This window comes from Cupressus sempervirens, chromosome 1 (genome assembly GCF_028749045.1).
Source record: "Cupressus sempervirens isolate cs-2001-9-10 chromosome 1, ASM2874904v1, whole genome shotgun sequence".
In the NCBI taxonomy this organism is placed as follows: Eukaryota; Viridiplantae; Streptophyta; class Pinopsida; order Cupressales; family Cupressaceae; genus Cupressus; species Cupressus sempervirens.
The window spans coordinates 246,580,699-246,601,180 of record NC_143118.1 but is presented as its reverse complement, the minus strand read 5'-3'; the positions used below and the strand labels follow the sequence as shown (position 1 = coordinate 246,601,180).

The following is a 20,482-nucleotide window of genomic DNA, read 5'->3' as shown; positions in this document are numbered from 1 at the left end:
GACTTGTATTTTATCATGAACATTTAAAACTCCACATTCTAAAATTTGTAGCGCTAAGAACATGTAAACGAAAAAGCTTAATAGAAAGTGTACCTTAATTATTCTCAAATATAATATATATGGTTCTAAAATATGAAGACGCGTATTTCCTTCACAATTGATTAAACTAAAGCGCCTAGTTGGGCTCCATTGATGGAGGAGTAAAGAATAACCTATGACTATTTGTACATGGGTTAACAGGGTTCTAAGATTTCCAAATATATATCCGAATGAATATCTACGGCAAGTATAGTCCTGCCAAAGCTCTTGCTATCTATGTATCTACTAGGACTTTGTCGAAGATGATGTTATCTGCATTTCATAGATCGAACCAGGTGACATAATCAGTAAACTGCACACTGAAATACATTGCTCATGGTGGAATTGGAGCTTGAGGATATAATAGCATAAGGATTTCTCAGTTAAAATGGATATACTGCATTGACATAAAAGCATATAGCTTTCTCAAAAATGGTTTCCAAAACAAGTCATGTGGATGTCGAAATCCAAAATATAATAGCAATATTTAATTCTCGAAGAAAAAATATAATGGCACATTCATTTTTCAATCAAAAAAGAATCCCTTAAAGAAAATGAGCACCCAAATCTATATATTTAAAAACTCGTGGATACTTAAAACCATGTGTAAATGTAAAGACCTAATAAAGAGACATTGCTTTGATCTCAAAAATGCAATGCATATACTTCTCATTTATGGAGGCAACGACATGTTTTCTTGTAATACAATTAAAGCAACTTAATGTGCTTTATAGATGACGGAATAAAGAATAAGCTACTAGTCTATGATTAATGATACATGAGCTAACAGAATCCTACATGTACATATTTTGCATCTGGAAAAATATTATCAACGAATCAGGGAGATAGCAAGAAATCGTCATATTCAATGCTCTTGCTGTCTGTGATATTAAATAGTTCCAGACTCCACTAAAACAGTGCCAAAGGTGTTCTCTGAACATTACAGATTGAACTAGATGACATATAACAGCATACTGAAATATTTAGACTGCGATGGAGTTGGAATGCATAGATATAACACTAATAGCATACAGACTTCTCAATCAAAAGGGATTTCACAAATGAGTTTACATCCACCTCTTCCGCACGAAAGCTTCCTTTGTCTTGTTAATATGCTTGTTTCTTGTAACTCGCTGTACTTCCTCGGGCTCTGGTGTTGATCTTTTTGATTTCAAGTTTGAATTAGTGTCTACACCCAAAAGAACATTACCACTTCTGGAACTCTTTATATTTTGTGAAACTGAAGAAGAGTCTGATTTTCTGTTTTCATTTGTATATCGTATGTCAGTAGCGCTCTTCCAAAGACCATCTCTTGTCCGTGATGACTGAGCTGCATTTACCTTGGAACTATGTTCTCCGGTTCTGTTATATCCAAAAGCATCCCGTCTGAATCTTGCAGAAGTAGGTGATGAACTTCTACTAGTTCCAGTGGATGATACCCTTCTAGATCTTCCAGACACAGGTGATGAAGTTCTGCTGGTTGTCGTGGACTCAGATCGGAATCTTCCAGAAGTAGGTGATGGATTTCTGCTGTTGCCAGTAGAATCTCTTCTGAATCTTCCAATGGCAGACGTTGATATATGTTCTTTCTCATTATATCCATGAGAAGATGAACTTGTGTACCCACTTGAAACTAAATCCCGATTTTTTCTAGGTGTCAAGCGTTGAAATCGAAAACCATTTGTATTATCAGTACTATCAGGCGATGAAGGTATGTCCAAGTCAAAAAGAAAATTGGTAGACATGACAGGGGGAATGGAAATTTCATTGTTCAAAAGCAAAGAGGGTGGTATCTTAAGATTCATTAGTTGAGAAACCTGTAAAAAATCAAGACAAAATGAGCATCAAGGATAGAATAATAGAAAATGCAATCTAGAGGAAAATGAAATAACTGGACAGATACTATTAAGATGGAATTTAATATAAATTCTTTCACCTTCTCTTCTAAACTAATCAGATCCTCTTTCAGTTTCTTGATAGTAGAATTTTTTTTCTTACAGATCTCTTCCATAATGGTTAGTCTCTGTCAAACAAAAAGAATGATGGTAAGGAAGTACTGTCGTGGCATCCAAATCAAAGAATTTGGAAGATGCATAAGATGGAGTACAATGTGAAACCTTAGATCTCTGTACTGCCAAAGTCATATCTTTTATGATGGCATCTTTCTTCTTACAATCATTTTGCAGATGAGCAATCTCCTCTTCTTTTGCTGCAAGGTTCAACTGTGGTCCAGAAGAATGGCATTATGAAAGCAGATATCAAATATGGCAGAATTCAATCAATTTAAATAGAAATCGTCAAGCTATTTTACAGTTGTGAATAAGATCACGTGAACCATGACTCTCAAGCTGTAACAGAAGACAGCCAACAGGTTGTAATATGCCCTAAAAAATAAAATATAAACCTACCTGGCAATTGTGAATATGATTGACTGAAGCGTGGTCCCCATGCTGTAGCTCCTCTACTAAATCAACCAATTCTGATTTTGCTTCTGCCTATACATATAAAAATACTTTGTTGTCACAATATTCCTTCAATATAAATTGTCATGAGCATAGTACAATCTATTGAAAACAATGTAGTCCCATTTCTTGATATATCATATATACTTGTACATATCATCTAATACTAATAGATCATCACATCTTGTTCAGCTTTTGTTTTTTTATTTTATGGTTGAATGGAGTTGGACAAAGAGATAACGCCACATTCAGTGACATAATTGGTAAGGATAGGAAGATTAAAGATGAGATGATGAACTTCTGGTTAAAGACACATAAAACCTCACCCAATTTAACTGTTATCAATATTTAATAAAGTTCAAGTGATGTCTTGGTTAATGGATGGTTGTCGTCTACTTCATGAAAATATAACACCTAGTCAGATATGGACTGTAAGAAAATAAATATTTAACCATGTTCTTTGAGATAAAGATGATTTTTACATGCATTTTCAATATACCTGATTGTAAACGCCTTCCTTGAGAGCCTCAGCTAGCTTTTCTTCTGCATCTTTTACCTTTTTATCACATTCTTTAATATACTCCCTAAGCCTTCCCAACTCAGACTCCATGTTCGCTACCTACACGAGGAAATCTTTAACAACCCATTCTAATGTGGAAATATTTTGACTATTTTTATAATATTTAGTAAAGTTGTATAACTAAAACTTACTTTTGCTGCAGCAATTTCCAATTCACTGAGCAGCTTTTCTACAATAGATTCCTCTGAACAATCTTTAACCCCAGAGTTTTGTGTATCAGGAGGTGCAATAATGTGGTCTATGGTTCTCTCAAATGAAGTGACTATAGCAGAAGCAGTATCAACTTCGACAGATGGCCAAATATTTTGTTCGGAAATAGAGGCAATCGATGTGCAATCTGACATATCAGATAGTCGGCGTTCCTCTTGTTCTGTTGCAGCAACTGGCAGCTTATAGAAAAACCCATCTTCTTCCATTTCATCTTGAAGATTTGGCAGAAATTTTGCTTCAAAAGCATGTTCCCGCATGCTCAACCACTGCTGCCATTCCTGAGTATCAAATTGTTTTGATGGAAAAAACATGGAGCTTTCTGATTTTGCCTAGACAAACAAAGCAACAAATCAAAATCAAAGGGAGAAACTTGAAAGAAATTTCAAATTAGGATGACATAAATCATGTGTACATAGTAACTGTCACAAGTCTTATTAAACACCTTAACAAGATAATGGTCCAGTTCTGAAGGAGAAATGTTAACAGAACACAAAACTTCAGGCAAAAGGGTATGCCAGAGCTCAAACAAGGACTTCTGTAGAGAATTTATTTGTGTGGAAGCTTGCTCCACCAAATATTTCAAATCTCCAAGGGCAAAGCCTGCATTTCAGAGCAATAAAATAAATTCAATAAAAAAAAGAAAGTTGCATAAAAATCAATACATAAACAAACTTGATTTTTAACCTTGACCTTTGTTCTGCATTCCTTCATGCATCAGCATAGCTCCAGCGCTTTCCAAGCCTTCAAACTGAAAGAAGGTTTATTCATATTAGGTTAACTTATGACTATATACAGTATCTTTAAACCAATCAAAAATTCAAAATGAACATTATTCCCAAATATCAGCCAAAGAAATTCACTCTTCACAAAGTCAAATATTATCATGGAGCACGTAAAGAAAGTTAAACCTTTTCTAGAAATGAAGCAAATGCAGCTGTAACATTAGATGCTTCCTTCTGTAATATGCATTCTGTCCTCCTCTGTTTAACAACACATCAAGTCATTATCAGGACTTCATTCAAACATGTTCACAAAGTGGTGTCATTTTACAGGATATGAGCCTCTAACGGTCTCACCTTCAGTTCAAGAATGGCAGCAGCACATGGTGCATGAGGAGGATCAACCGAAATTGCCTTTGCTTCCCCTGTTTTCTCCTTACAATTCACTGCTACTTCTATATTTCCTTGCCCACGCGACTGACAACTGAAAATACTCATCAACTTTTCAATTTTAAAATCATCTCCATATTCTCTAACCCTATCCCCTCTCTCTGTATCCTTTTCTATACTAGTGGGCTGATCCTGCGAGGAAAATATCATCTCCCACAAATCATTCAGCTTATGCCGCATATCATCCAATGCTTGGTTCTGCAAATGCATAGGCCAAAATTAAGAAAAACAAAACAATGGAAAAAAACAGTAAACTAGATTTATAATAGAATTGAGAGACTCGTCAACAACCAAGAGCTATGAGCATTGATTATGTTTACTTATAAATTTATAATCTATCAATGAGGGGAAATCTTACTGAAAACATTATGCAAGTTTCTGCCCACATATGAATGGAAAACCATGTTGGTGTCACATTCAAGATCATAGTCATGCAACTCAGACTCCGGAATTACTCAGCAAGCTAACATGCTAGGACGTCAAAATGTAGATCAGAAAAGATTTGGTTAAAAAGGTTAGCAGTATCTGGGCAAGCGTTCGAAAAGTGATAACTCTTACTCACCTAAGTAATAGAAATTATAAGATTTCATGAAGAGCTCTGATGTTGCTTCAACTAGACTGAAACTTAGCACAACATCGCGAAGAGTGGAAGCACAGTTAATTACCTCAGGTTCAATAAGAATTTATACCCCAAGTAATATGAGATGTCAATGCTTTGTAGCTGCATCTAGGTGGGACGAAAATGACATGAATTAAGAGGTAAACAAAGCTGAAAGTTAAGAACTATCAACATATGTTGCCAGGCTTGTATCCCCTGAAAATTCTGACACCATCCCCCTTAGGTGACATTTTGGGGATAGAGAGATGGGTAGGATATATTCACACCCCATTGCTGAATTTCCAAGAAAAAGGAAATGAAATGAGAGCTTCATTTTTTCTTTGTGAACTGCCTGGGTACATTAGGTGATAGCTACCTGTCCCCTGTGGCCCAAGCATATTTTCAGTCGCTTTTTTGACTCTCTATGGTTGGAACGAACCATCAGCCTTCAGCATTAAATGTGAATACATACCTCAATGTTTATATTTTTCATACCTTATTTTGGTATGCTGATCTTAGACCTTAACTTATTATTGTTATCACAGGCTAAGGTATGAAATCCATTTGATCAGATTTAGTAGCAGGACCGTTGTAACTATATAAATGACTTTTTCTAACATGGTGATGGTGTAAGAGAGAGTTAAGCCCTAGATGACACTTCGCATCTTGTTGATAGCCCAGTACATAGAGGTGATTTCTCATTTCTGTACAGTACGTCTAGTTAGTAGAAAAACTCACCTCTTGTTAGAGGGTTGATTAAAGTGCAACCAAGTGATACTTTCTACAGCAGCAAGTATATGTGCAAGAAATGTTCACAAATGTAGAATTAAACGAGTACATTCGGAATCAGATGTAAACACATTCCTTTTATTTAATATTGAAAAAATTCTGGGCCAATTTAAGTGGTGATGTCCAAAAATATAAGTCAAAAGGTAACGATACCATGGTTTGTACACCTGCTGTCATTTGTACACAAACGGATTTTCATGGCCAGTTAACAGAGAAAAATACACATCAAAATATTCAAGAATGTTCATGTTCAGGTTTTGTGGATTTGAGGAAAAAAACAAATTGGGAGTTTGAATCGTTTTGGGTTCTTCCATACAAGAATATAGAGATATCAGATGTATACTCATATTTGTAGAAAAAATTAAATTCAAAATACCATGCATAGCATCATACTTGGTATAATAAACAAAATCACTTTACAAATTAAAAAATATTACAATGTCAATTAGTCAACTAGAATGTCAAGATTGTAGGACTCGATTAGTGATTCTTCAACACCCTCAAAACCTTTGCAAGGCCACAATAGCTTCCAAAAGAGAGAATAGAAAGATAACCTGCATGATAAGAATACACTGATTGAATAGGGTTGAATATTTGTTTTCTTCTAATAACTCTCTTTGTAATTTTACTTTTTTTATTTTCTCGCAAAATTTGACTAATCTTAGCAAAATTAGATGAATCTAGATAGTTTTTTGTGGCTGTGAAGAAAAAATTCAAAAATTATTTTTCTCCAATATGAACCAAAAACTTGGCAGATCTGCAGCTCTGATAGTATTTTGGGGTGGATAGGTGACTTCTCAACGCCCCTAGAATCCCTGCAAGACTAAAACAGCTTCCACAAGAAATGGCAAGAGAACTTGCATAATAAGAAAGCATTGATTGGATGTGGTTGAATATGAAATGTACAAGAAGATGCCTAGCTTATAAAGGCAATGTATGATGTAGTATCAACAAGTAACATGGCCCAAATATTAAATGCATAAATGACACCTAGGACCTAATTAAACTTAACATGTGAATAGGTTCCCACTAATAACTAGTTAGGAAATAACCTTGTTCAAACAAGCAAAAATATATATTACATTTAAAAAATAATACTGTCAAACATCAACAATCAGCCATCAATGATAAGCATTATCGTATGGATCTTCAAAACTATCATCACCATCCATTTTAGATGATGTACATACTAGAAAGCTAGACGAACCATTGTGCCATTAGTACTAGCACTATCACTAGCATTACCAAATACATAACTGAATAAATCATATTATTATAACCATAACATAATAATAGGAATTGTATATTAACAACATCATTCCCTCTGAATAAAAAGGATAACTCTAGACAAGAAGAAAAACAAGTAAGCATCAAGTAACATAATAATAGCCTACAGGAATTGTATATTAACAAGTAAGAGCATTCAACTTAATGATGCTATTGTAGACGAGGACATGTAGGCAAACTTGGAAGCATAGTTTGCAATCTCAAAGAGTACTCGGCAAGTTAAATAAAGTTTATGGATGTCTAGGGGTAATGCCCCCCAACAAGGCTTAGGGGTTATGCCACAAACATTAAATGCATATAAATGCCTAGATAACTAAACTAAGTGCATAAGTGACACCTAGGACTTAATTAAACTTAACATGTGGGTGATTTCCCACTAATGACTAGTTAGGAAATAGCCTTGTTCAAATTAACAATGATATATATCACATTTAAAAAATTATAGTGTCAAACATCAATAATCAGCCATTGATGATCATGCATCATCATATGGATCTTCAAAATTATCATCACCATCCACTTTAGACAATGTATATACTTGAAAGTTGGAAGAGCCATTGTGCCATTAGCACTAGCACTACCAAATACATAATTGAATAAACTATATTACTATAACTATAACATAAGAATAGGCATTGTATATTAATAGCATCATCCCTCCAAATAAATAGGTCATCTATAGACAAGAAGGAAAACCAGTAAGCATCACATAACACATTAAAGAAGATTGTTCAATTTGATGGCTATTGTAGACGAGGACATGTAAGCAAACTTGGAAGCATTGTTTGCAAAGTTGAAGAGTACTCAGCAAGTCAAATAAGGTTTGTGGATGTCTTGGGGAGTGCCCCCAACAACAAGGCTTAGGGAGGGGCCAAGAAAAGTGCCACCAACAAGGTCAAGGAGCAATACCTCTTGCATAGGTTTGGAAGTAGTGCCCACAATAGGGTCAAGGGACAACACCAAGTGCAATTCCGCATGTAGGGTCTAAGGACAACACCAAGAGAAGATAGAGGGGTCAAACTCCCACCACCAAACCTAAATTAAGACTTTCAAAACCACAAACCTTCATGGTACACACCATTTGTATTCACTCACAATAAGAGAGATGAATTTGTTTTTGTCACTAAAAAGAATTAGAACCCATGTTTATTCGGGAGCAAATGCACTTTTTAGAGGGAAAAATTAAGTTGCTAATTTGGGTTTGGGTAGGGATATAAATATTATTCCTAATATATATCATTATATATTTTTATTAAATTATGAAAAATATTAATATTGTATATATAAATGGTAATTCTATATATGTTTTATTGTATAATACATTGTTTCATAACTTGTGGCGATTTAGTGAATTCAAGTGGGTCGCAAGCTATGAAATGCCTTGCAATTATATGACCTATTGAGTCATGTGTCATGCCCACATGACTCGTCGAGCCAACGAGTTAGGCCATGACCTCTTGCAAAGGTTTGGAAATAGTGCCCCCAATAGGGTCAAGGGACAACACCCCTATTGAGTGGGCCAAAGGCAATTATGTAAGTAGGGTCTAAGGACAACACCAAGAAAAGATAGAGGGTCAAACTCCCACCACCAAACACAAATTAAGACTTTCAAAACCACAAACCTTCATGGTACACACCAAAGAGATATGAATTAGTTTTTGTCACTAAAATGAATTGGAATCCATGTTTTATTTGGGAGCAAATGCACTTTTTAAGGGGAAAAAAATTAAGTTGCTAGTTTGGGTTTGGGTAGGGATACAAATAGTATTACTAATATATAGGATTATATATTTTTATTATTAATGAAAAATATTAATATTATATACATAAATGGCAGTTTTATATATGTTTTTATTGTATAATACATTGTTCCATTACTTGTGGCAATTTTGTGAGTTCAAGTGGGTCGCAAGCTCTGAATTGCTTGGCAGTTATATGAACCATTGAGTCATGAGACATGACTACATGATAAGTCATACCATGACCCACCAAGTCCATGTCCTATGACCCCCGTGCAACAGCAATCATCTGCCAAGTTAAGATTTAAAAACAAAACAAAAAATACTTACTTTTTCCCTAGCCTTTTTTTGCATATCCTTTCATTCCTGCCCTAAAAAGTCTCTTATTTGCTTGTTATGAGAAGAGAGGAAAACCAAGATAGAGAGGATGAGGTTGTGGCTATGGCTATGGCAAAGGAAAAGGATATAGCACGATCATGCACTTGCACAGCTGATGTCGATCAGAGTGGCACCTCATTGACACTGACTATGGTTTGTCAATCATCAAGAACCTACCTTAGATGCCTTTGTAGGAGGCAAATAGACAACTCTAAGGCTCAAGTTGAGGTTGGGCTAGAGCATGAGCCATACACTTTTTTGTTTACATATGTTTGGGAACATTCGATATCATGGATTTTATATACATTAGACACTTTTATAATTCCGCATATCTATGTTTTTTTATTTCCTTCTACTACAATTAATGTTTGTACTTGTGTTCGATGGATGTTTATGTATGTGATCAAATTAGCTTCTATTTGATGATGTTATAGTGTCTTTAAACTTTATTCAATAATGGGTGCATAAAACAAGTTTTAAATTGTTAAAAATCTCTAAATTTCAAAGGTTTTTTATTTTGTCGAGTCATACACAAGTCATCGTTGATTCACAAGTCGATTTGACCTTGCCCAATCATAGTTGAGTCTAAGTCATGGAACTATGGTATAATATATAATATATGTATATTTTACTATTAACATATATATATATATATATATATATATATATTATAAATTATATATATAACAACTTCAAAATTATAAATTTTAAACATGTATTAATAAACATTATAAAAAAACTATAAATGAATTTGAATAAACCTTAACTCGTTGTCATGTAAGATACATTAATTCATAGCCTTAAACATGTCCAATATACTATATCCAAGATGAACCGCTAGAAATAAAGTAAGGAAAGGAGTATATTGCTGAAGTTTTTTAATCTCAATTTTATAACTTTTCAACTACCCCAACCCAAAGCGCACCTAGACCTAAAGCCACAGATCCAATAACATAGGAAAAAAAATCAACCTAAATTGCTTCGAGTTCAACCAAGGCAAAACCCACAAGATTTTAAAACTAACCCAGCTCTCTTGGATCTAAACAATAACATAGATACAACATGTATTCCTCACTAAGTGTTCATGTAAGAGAGAATTAAGCACTAGAAAGCTTTTTTCAGGTTACTCACATCAACTATCTATAAGGTTGTAATCACATCCATGTACAAAACAACTAGAGCAAGAAAAATTGGCATGTTTTCATGGTTATGGTTTATAGTTCATCCTAGTTGTTTGGTGAACAAAATCTAATGTTACAAGATGCTGATTTGGGATGACTGCAATGTTACAAGATGTTAAATTGGGACAGTTGCAACGTTACAAGATAATGATTTGGGACAATTACAATGTTAGATGCTGATTTGGGGCAATAACAATGTCAGATGATGCTGATTTGGGACAATTACAATAAGAGAAGAAGCTGATTAGAGACAATTGCAAATTTTCTATGTTTTTGTCATTTTGTAGTTAAAACTTGCAGCTAATAAATTGACTAGATTGTCAAAAAATTGCAGCCACCCAAAATATTGAAAATTAAGAATGTAAAAACCCTCAAAATAAAATTCCTTTCAAACCATTTTGATTCTCTATGTCATTCCAAGATGCAAGAGAAGATCATAATGGATGAAGGTCATAGAGATGTAACTTGGTAAGAGTCACAATCTCCTAAAAAATTGGAAACAAAAATGACATTTGTGCAAGGATTAGATATTATAAAACTATAAATACAAATGACTACATTCAAATTAGTAAACCTAGTTTCTTATAACTAGAGAGAGAGATACACAACATCTCAAGAGACAAATTTGCAATAAAAAATATCTCTAAAAAGACTCACAATCACATGTGATCACACTTGATCCTGAAATTAGTCACAAAGTGGGTCACTCTGAATGAGACTAAATGGAACATTACTTGCTAACAATAGAATACATTTTCCACAAGGTCACCGGGAGACGGGGAGACTTTGAGGTCTCCGGTACTGGTACTGGTACCGGTACGGCAATTTTTCAAATAGGAGACGGGGGTACTTGGAGACGGCAATTTTTTTTTTTTTTTTTTGTTTAAAATAAATTTTTAATAGTTTAAACTCAAAGAGTCTAATACTAAAAGTAAATACAAAATTTCAAAATTTCAAAATAGTAATACCGTAAGACTAAAAGACTAAAGTAAATAATAAATTAATAATACTAGTGTTGTCACATTAAAAATTAAAATAGATTCATAGAGTCAAACTGTCAAAGATTATAATAATAATAAGCGGTCAGAGACAGAAGCACATTACTGAAATAGATTTTAAGACCTGACAAATTGGCATTGCTACAAAAAATTTGTGAAAATTATTGAATTATTCAACATCGATGCATGCATAGAGACACACTTAGGATTTCTATTTTCTAACTAAGAGTTAGGATTGCTTAGTTTAAAAGGGAGTAAATCATTTTGTAATAGTGTTTTTTTTCCAGTTACACAGATTCAACTAACAAAGATTCCTATATTGGTACTAGGATATTGCCAACAGCAGATAAACAGGTACGAATAACAAATATGACTTATACATCAAACTGAAACATGATATCCTCTTGAAAAAACAGAAATATGGGACCAAATACATTCATGTTAACATACATAAATCCTCTAGTCTATCACTGTTATCGCTGAGTCTTTATCAGCAAATAGATGCTTGGTTTTCATGAGGAATAATACTATTATCAAGCATTTGCATATCAGATTTCTGTAACATACGTAATACTATCTTCTAATGCACTAACAACAGTTTTTGCACCCTAATTCCTCAGCCGCATAAATTTATGTGATTTGGGATCTTTACTGCAATCCTGTACAGCTTCCAATATGTTGTCTTAGACTTGTATCGTGTTCCAGTAGGTGACGTACATCACCAAGCAGTTGTTATGGAATTCATGTAGTACCTTAGATTTTTGCATTAAAAACATTTAAATGAGGGCTAAAATATATAAAATTATTTAATATTATATTTTACATTTATATTTTATCAGGAGACTTCGGGGAGACTTCACTTTTTGGATTAGGAGACGGGGAGACTTCAGGAGACTTCGTCATGAAGTCTCCAACCTTTTTTGAGGTCTCCGGAGACGCGAAAAGTCTCCGAGACGCGTCTCGGTCTCCGAGACGCCACTTTTAGGGGGGAGACGGGTCTCCTGGTAACCATGATTTTCCATGAGCATGATGCATGTGGATAAGATGCCTTCAACAATGTGACACATATATTAGTCAACAATTAAGAAAGCTTATCATATGCATACTAGAACCTAGGAGAAGAAAATGGATATGCAAATTTTTTTTTTTATTGGTAATGATATTATTTTATTAGTAGTAAAGATAGAACTTTAAATATCAAAACTGTCACCATGTGGCTGTGAGAAAACACCCTTACATTGCATTCCTTCAATACAATAACAGCCTTATCTCCCTAAATACAAAACAAGACAAGACAATGGAAAGCCACTATGTTCAAACTTAGACCCAAATGGACAACAATGAGTCCACATCACATCATCGTTGGAACCACCAGGCCACCTCCTCACAGGAAAGTTAGGAAAGACATCTCTACTGCCAGACATGTTTGCAATCGCTGCGCCACTGGAACCAACACCACCCGAGCACTCCTCCAACAAAGACACGTTCACCGCCACAACTACACCACCCCTTAGCTTGAAAGCGGCCCCGCCACCCAACAACCCACCACTATAAGCACCACCTCCTCCCCAGGAAACCACACGCAATTGATGTCGAACCACAGGCCTCTTGTCATCTCCAATCAAGGTTGTGGACTTGCAAGGTGTGGTCTTTCTTTTCCTCCCACCAGTACTCACTCCCATCGCCAGGCCTACTCTTGATAACTTAGATATTCTAGCAGCAATCTCGACTCCTCCCTTTCTTTCAACATATGCACCCTTTGATAAGTAGGAGAAATTTTCCACAACAAGTCAAATTGTGATATTGTTATCAAGATTTAACTGTGTAGTTTTTCAGTCAAACTCATTGACCCATATTTCATGAGTAGTGATTCACGCAAATCCATCTCTCATGAGAATAAATGGAACACTTAGCACACATTGGATCTAGGTGATGCTCATAGAGGTGAAGCACCAGGACTTCCTAGGAGATCACCCATCCCAATACTATTCCATCTTGAGCGCGCTTAACTACAGAGTTTCCTCCGTGGTTAAACCCAGTTTGCTTGTAACCCTATTTGCAAAAGCGTCAACAAGTGTTGTGCCTTATGAACTATTCATTAGAAAGCCCCTTAAGCTGATCAATTAATAAGTAGGAGATATTTCCACAGCAAGTCAAATCATGATGAGGCAAACTCATTGACCCATGTTTCATGAGTAGTGATTCACACAAATCCATCTCTCATGAGAATAAATGGAACACTTAGCACACATTGGATCTAGGTGATGCTCATAGAGGTGAAGCACCAGGACTTCCTAGGAGATCACCCATCCCAATACTATTCCATCTTGAGCGCGCTTAACTACAGAGTTTCCTCCGTGGTTAAACCCAATTTGCTTGTAACCCCATTTGCAAAAGCTTCAACAAGTGTTGCGCCTTATGAACTATTCATTAGAAAGCCCCTATAGCTGATCAATTAAAAAGTAGGAGATATTTCCACAGCAAGTCAAATTATGATGAGGCAAACTCATTGACTCATGTTTCATGAGTAGTGATTCACACAAATCCATCTCTCATGAGAATAAATGGAACACTTAGCACATATTGGATCTAGGTGATGCTCACAGAGGTGAAGCACCGAGATTTCCCGATAGGTCACCCATCCCAATACTACTCCAACTTAAGAATGCTTAACTACAAAGCTTCTTCCGTGGTTAAGCCCACTTTGCTTGCAACCCCATTTGCAAAACCTTCACCAAGTGTTGCACCTTATGAACCATTCATTAGAAAGCCCCTTATACTCATCAATTGATAAGTAGGAGATATTTTCCACATATTTGCACCCAAGATTTAACTGTGTAGTTTTTTGAGTTAAACTCGTTGACCCATTTTTTTGGATTCACAGAGAACCATATCACTAGCAGTTCCAATTCTTCGTCGCCTGCACCAATCAACCTCCACAACCCTATAGCCATATGCAAACCAACCCCAACCTCCACTCTTGCAACAATGTCATTCATTCCAACTACCCATTTTGGCTCCAAACAAGCACTAGCTACTCTCTGCACTTCCTCCATGTTTGAGCCCACTAAAAGGGCCAAAGATAGGAAAGGGGATGAAATATCTAGGTTTGAATGTGGACGTCAGTCTTTTAGTAGATACTCCTCTCCAAAATCATACACAGTGCTCTATTCTTCACTATCATATTTGAAGACATTGCCCAACCTCTTCATAGTGATAAACCATGTGAATGTCAAAATTTGATCATCAATTTTCAAAGAGAAATTAGCCTCCATCACCCTTCCTCTCAACACTACACAACACCAAAACAAACACACCTCCATTCTGAAAACTCCCCCCATTTAACGACATTTGCAAACTCTCCAGAAGGGCACTACAATCAAGGCATGATCGCCTCATCATAGTTTCGCATCAGCAAGAGAAGCCACACATGCCTACTCCGAACGGGAAGTACAACCACCTGTCGCCAATTCACTCACCCCACCCTCATTTTAGCTCACAATACTCCAAACATGAGTCACAAATACGTCATCCAATCCCTTTATTATTTAAAAATCTAAGTCTAATTTTGAAGCATTAATTGATCTTAAGTCTTCAAAAAATACAAATTTGTCTGTAAGTGACCCTAACACCCCAACATTTGACAATTTGTCTGCCAAGTCATTAGCCTCTCTAAACACTTGTGACCCAAAACTCATCTACTTCATCTAGCAGGATTCAAATTTGCCTCATGTGCCCATCCAAATACCACGCATCCAATTCACCTTAAATAATGCCATTAACCACAATCTAAGAATCACCTTCCAAATGGATCTTTCGAAAACCCAAATTAATCCCCAACATAATTGTCTTCATTGCCACTAAACACTCTGCCAAATTGTTCGTGCCATTCGCTAAGGGCTAATATGGCCAAAATGTTACTAGCCTCATTGCCTGCTACCACACCAATTTGCGAAGGCCCAAGGTTGCCTTTAAAAGTGCCATCAAAGTTGATTTTGACCCATCCTATCTCAAGAGGACACCACATGATCTTTCCCCTACCTAACTACAAAGAATTTACCCTTTGAGGCCCATTAACACTTCAAATATGCAAATTTATTATTCACTGTAACAACTGCCTTCCTACATCTTCTCACCTTTGCGTTCAATTCAAATATACTATAGTACTAGGATCTATTCCATGCCAATGAAGGCTGCCCGTATAGAGATTGTAATGTTATCAAATAGTACAAGGCAATAATAAGTAGACCCTTGCCTAATTCTAAAGATTTTGAAGTTAGCTAAGAGTTCAAGGAAATAATATGTAGAGCCCTCCCTGAATACTAATTGGCAAGATGTAGTCAAGTTTGAGTTCATTGATTTTGTACACCCCAATGGCCAAAGTAATGTAATGATTCATGACAAGTTTAGAGTTGATGTTCAAAAGTGGTTGTACTCTCAAGGCCTAAACTTCTCAAACCTACAACTTCTTCCAATCATGTTTTATCACAAGCTATATTAGTGATATGTTTGAAGTTCTATTTATAATTTATAATTTTATAACTTCAACTCTTCGACATTATTCCTTAATGTCTGTTTCTAGTTCATCTACGTCTAAGAAGAACATATTCCTTCATTCACTTGGTAAAATGCAATCAAGTAAACTTAAGAAAGTCAGATATCAAGCCAAAGAATACTAACGTGGATGCTTCCCAACTATTACACTTAGAGTTTAGGATAAGCCACCTATCAAGCATGTGCATGCTAATGGCACCACTTATGATTCTTCTCATAGAAGCAGAAATCTGCAACAAAAAAAAACCCAATGATACCCTATTAATCAACATTCGAGACTCTGGTCAATTTTTACCCCAAAAAATTGAAAAAAATAGTCAACAAGCAATCAACAACTTTTTTAAAACAAATCACGATAAATTGGATTTAAATCAGGATAAATTGTGTTTGATCTGCACAAAATCACAATCAAAAAACAAAGAAAACCCTAAATTGACACTCAAGAAATGACAAAACCCCTAAACAGCACACGTAGACAGGAAATCGCAGAGTTGGGAAAGCAGAGACACACATAAACATTTGAGATGACACATAGACAGGAAAGCAAAGAGACAAAACAGAGACAGACACATTTGAAATAAAGGAAGACAAATTTGAAGCAGAGACAATGCGTCTGACCTATCATCTGTGCTGCAATAACAGGTATTTCCCAAATTTATTTTGCTTATATAGAGTTTGTATTGTTTACATCGAATTTATTGTTTGCATCACTGTGTATTATGTAAATAAATGTGTTCATATGTGCACTCCTAAGGTATCCAACATATATTTGGTAAAAAACTACATTCTACAGAAATTTTGTTCAATACATCTCGTAAAAAATATTGATTTTCTCTAGTCAAATTTTAAATTTTATAAAACTCTGTTTTAACATTTTATACATTGTGATTGTATATTTATACATTTTATAAAACTTATGTATACTAACTTTTTTTTGTATATGTATAAATTTTTATATAAATTATTAGATTTTCTGTATATTTATTTGATATGTATAAAGAATTTTCTATATATATATTGTATAAATTTGTATCAAAATTTCTACACATGCATATAAATTTTGCCTACATATAAATCGATAAAGTCTGCATATAAATGTATAAATTCTGTTTATATCATATACCTATAAAGTTTTGAAACTTTTTGTATCCAAATTCTCTAAAAAATCTACTCCTCTGATTTGCCATTTTCTCCTCAAAACAAATTATACTTCTATGATTTTTCTAATATACTAGCATCTACAGTATCTTATATTGACTATGAATGTTTTTAAGACTCATTTGATATTGAAATCTAATGGATTAATGATGACATTTTAAAATTTAAAATTTTATATATAAATTGACATTCAAGGTTTGACTAATTGATGTTGTAGTATTTTTAAAAATTATATATTTTTATTTATATAAAATGGTACTTGTTATTTTGAGCTTAATTGCTCCTGTAAAAATGTATGTGTGTATATTTTTCAAAAAAAAAATGTATTTACTCAAAACAAACACAAATCCACAATATTTTTTACCATATCCGCAAGCCAAACCTTCAAATCTGATTTTATTAGCCATGGTTTTGGGAATTTGCCGAGTTTTCAGGCTTGTTTCAACTGGGCTTTAGCCTCAATGTTATGCTGTCATGCATGTATCTTTCTTTGGCATGGATGAGGGATCCAATAGAATCCCTCCAAAAATTTAGCAAAATGGAAAAAATCCATCAATGTGCTCAAATTTAACTTGGAATGGACTCTTTTGAGTACTATGTAAAACTTCATCTAGAGCTCCATTGAAAATGGAAGATTTTCATTTAGGGTCTGTATAGTTCGTGGAATTGTAGAAAACGAGATTTCTACAAATCTCGACTTAGCCAAATCAAGATTTTGCAAATCTTCATTCCTATTTTTGGGATTTTACTAGAACTGTTTGTTTCACTTGGAAGATGAGTGGGAAGATGCATTTTTATGCATTTGGTTCCTTAATTTGAAATTGGAATTAGAACACAAATTCATGCAATGGTTTGAAAAAAGAATAAAAAATCAGATTTGGAACATCATTCAGATGCAATGGCTTAAATGCAGAATCTAATCTCTAACATCATTCGCATGAAATATATTAAATTCAGAATCAGACAATATATCTCCCACAGATTCACATCTTTCCCATTTTTACTTGCATGAAATATTTTAAATTCAGAATCAGACAATATATCTCTCACAGATTCGCATCTTTCTCATTTTTTACTCTTTTTTCCGCATGATTCTATTTCATTCCTAATAATATGCTTTGAGCAATTTCTAATCCCACGGGCTTAAATTTGGAATTGGAGACATAAATAGAATGAAAATAACAATTTCAACTAAGTGATAAAATAGAAATACATCTAGTAATGGTAAAATAGAAACTCATGTAGCATCCATTTGGGGTTTGTTGCAGTTAACAACGAAGCAATCTTTAGTGCCATAGTGGAGCACAAGGTCACACCTTAGCAGATTATGAAATCACACTGAAAATAAACAATTAAATTTGATAAAATTATGGAAGGATATGAGACATTCTCCCCCGCCCTACTACTATGACTCTCAAAACCCTTAGAAATTTTAATCAGGGTTTGGTTGCAATCTGGTATCCAACCAAGATCACGAAAATTATAAAAGATCTGTGATTTGGTAGAATATATCAGATAAAACTTATTAAATTTTTATAAACATTGCCAATCAAAATGAACACTCATGAAATTTATAGAGAGAAGTAGATCATGTAATAGTACTCATCCTTTCTAAACCTTAATAAATTAAAAACCCTGTAGGGCATACCTGCAATTTCTGCTCCAACACAGATCTAGGTAAACAATGTTATAGTACAAGGCATTCGAAGCTTGTAGTTGCAGGCGGACTCCAAAAAATAGTCCAATCTAATTTTTTTTGCACTCCTCAAAAAGTGTAACCAGGTTTTGATTTTGAATTCCTAGTTGCTAGAGGGAAGTCTGATAACCTAGTTTTTGAGGCAAATTTAAAAGTCTGGTATTCTAATTTTATTTTGCCAATTTTAAAACGAAGGCAAATTTTTTCAAATCCAGATTATGAAAAAGGTCAATTCCCATCATCTTCCACGAACCAAACAGACCCTTAATTAGGCAATCTCATAACCAGAATTTTAAATCTCAAAGGGCAGAAATCTACCAGCCGCACTGACGGCACATATCAGGGACAATTTGCTTCTAAAACATGTGAATACCTGTCACTGTTTGTTTCGCATCAAATGCAATCCAGATCATCTGATACTGAAGCAACAGTGTTAAATTCAACGTATTTCCAACTTCTAATGCGTTAAAATCACCATTGACTTCATGAAAAATCTTCTTCTATATGAATAAATAAATGTGGAAACCCTTGGCTAACGTATAGGACACTTTTAGCATTCACGAAAATCTTGTAAAACTTTGAATTTCAGAATAATTTTGCCCTGGGTTGGCACACATATCTAATCCTATAGTTTTACTTTCAGGATGCGGGGCCCATTGGATCCCATATTTGAATTTTATTGCCCCTCCTGCGGAACATTAAAATCAATTCCACTAGAAACTCAAAAATGTCAATCTGAAAACTTAAATTCAGACAAAAACGGGGCTTTTCAATTAATACATTTCACTTTGGCTATAAACGAGATATTAAATAAAAACAATCTGGAAAACATCAGTTCGGGCAAAAACTGGGCATCTCAATCAAAGTTGAAATTATTTTTTTCAATCGACCAAAACATTACATACCCGTTCATGGAGGGAGCGCTGGAGGAGCTCAATTTCATCCCCGCGCTTTGAATTGGCAGCTGCAGCAGCGGCCACAGCGATAGTCAAAACCCTCTGAAGCGGCGAAAGTCGATCCCATGTAAATTCCTGCTCCTCCCAAAATTCCCTCCCAATTCTCTCATCATACTCTGCATCCCCCAAACATCCGTCGAGCGACAGCAATCCAGAACCCTCCGAACCGTTTCTGTCCTCACAAAACCGCCTTTCATTTGCACTGTACATTGAATAAACCGCCGACCTCCACATTGCATCCTGAGACCGCGGATCATTCGGAAACCGCTTCATTCGACTGCGCGTGAGCATGGATCCCCTGCGACGCCCAAACCGCGGTATCATCGAAACCATCATGCTCTGTTCAAACGCCATTTTCTCGTCTTCAAACCCGCTTTCCATAACCCTAGCGAAATCATCATCGCTGGAGGAAAAAGACCCCGATATTCTCCGCAGTTCGCCAGGGCAGAGAGTACTGCGGCGTTGTAGGCGATTTTCCTCCATGGTCGAATCAAATCCTACGGAAGCATTTCATCTTGATCTCAAAAAACTCGTCTTTCCTCTTCTATGGTATTTATCCATCAGAAATGGAGCGCACAGATAGACCAGTGTGTAAATTTAGCCATTCCGTTTTGTTTTACTAACAGACAAAATGGAATTGGTGAGGGAA

At 35.2% G+C, this 20,482-nt stretch overlaps 1 protein-coding gene across 2 annotated transcripts; it reads right to left on the bottom strand.

Moving 5' to 3' along the window:
- Positions 1–716: 716 nt before the first annotated feature.
- On the bottom strand, positions 717–20,456 carry LOC149577078 (inactive rhomboid protein). 2 transcript variants are annotated; one of them, XM_089821987.1, is made up of 11 exons: positions 19,783–20,456; positions 4,407–4,697; positions 4,239–4,310; positions 4,015–4,078; positions 3,773–3,930; positions 3,252–3,659; positions 3,040–3,159; positions 2,487–2,573; positions 2,196–2,300; positions 2,015–2,101; positions 717–1,895 (listed from the first exon to the last, which is right to left on the bottom strand). In XM_089821987.1, exons 1-11 carry the CDS (start codon positions 20,314–20,316, stop codon positions 1,146–1,148), a joined length of 2,676 nt encoding a protein of 891 aa, XP_089678113.1. In that variant the 5' UTR covers positions 20,317–20,456; the 3' UTR covers positions 717–1,145. The 2 variants fall into 2 exon arrangements, with proteins under 2 accessions (XP_089678113.1, XP_089678121.1); XM_089821995.1 differs by having other exon boundaries at positions 4,021–4,078.
- Positions 20,457–20,482: the final 26 nt, after the last annotated feature.

Bases quoted from the DNA above. Each gene is read 5' to 3' on its own strand.
- LOC149577078 (XM_089821987.1), bottom strand. From the start codon at position 20,316: ATGGAGGAAAATCGCCTACAACGCCGCAGTACTCTCTGCCCTGGCGAA. The intron at 3,660-3,772 runs GTGTTTAATAAG...TTGTTTGTCTAG, and splicing joins TGGACCATTATCTTGTTAAG to GCAAAATCAGAAAGCTCCAT. The intron at 2,102-2,195 runs GTTTCACATTGT...TTTGTTTGACAG, and splicing joins TGGCAGTACAGAGATCTAAG to AGACTAACCATTATGGAAGA.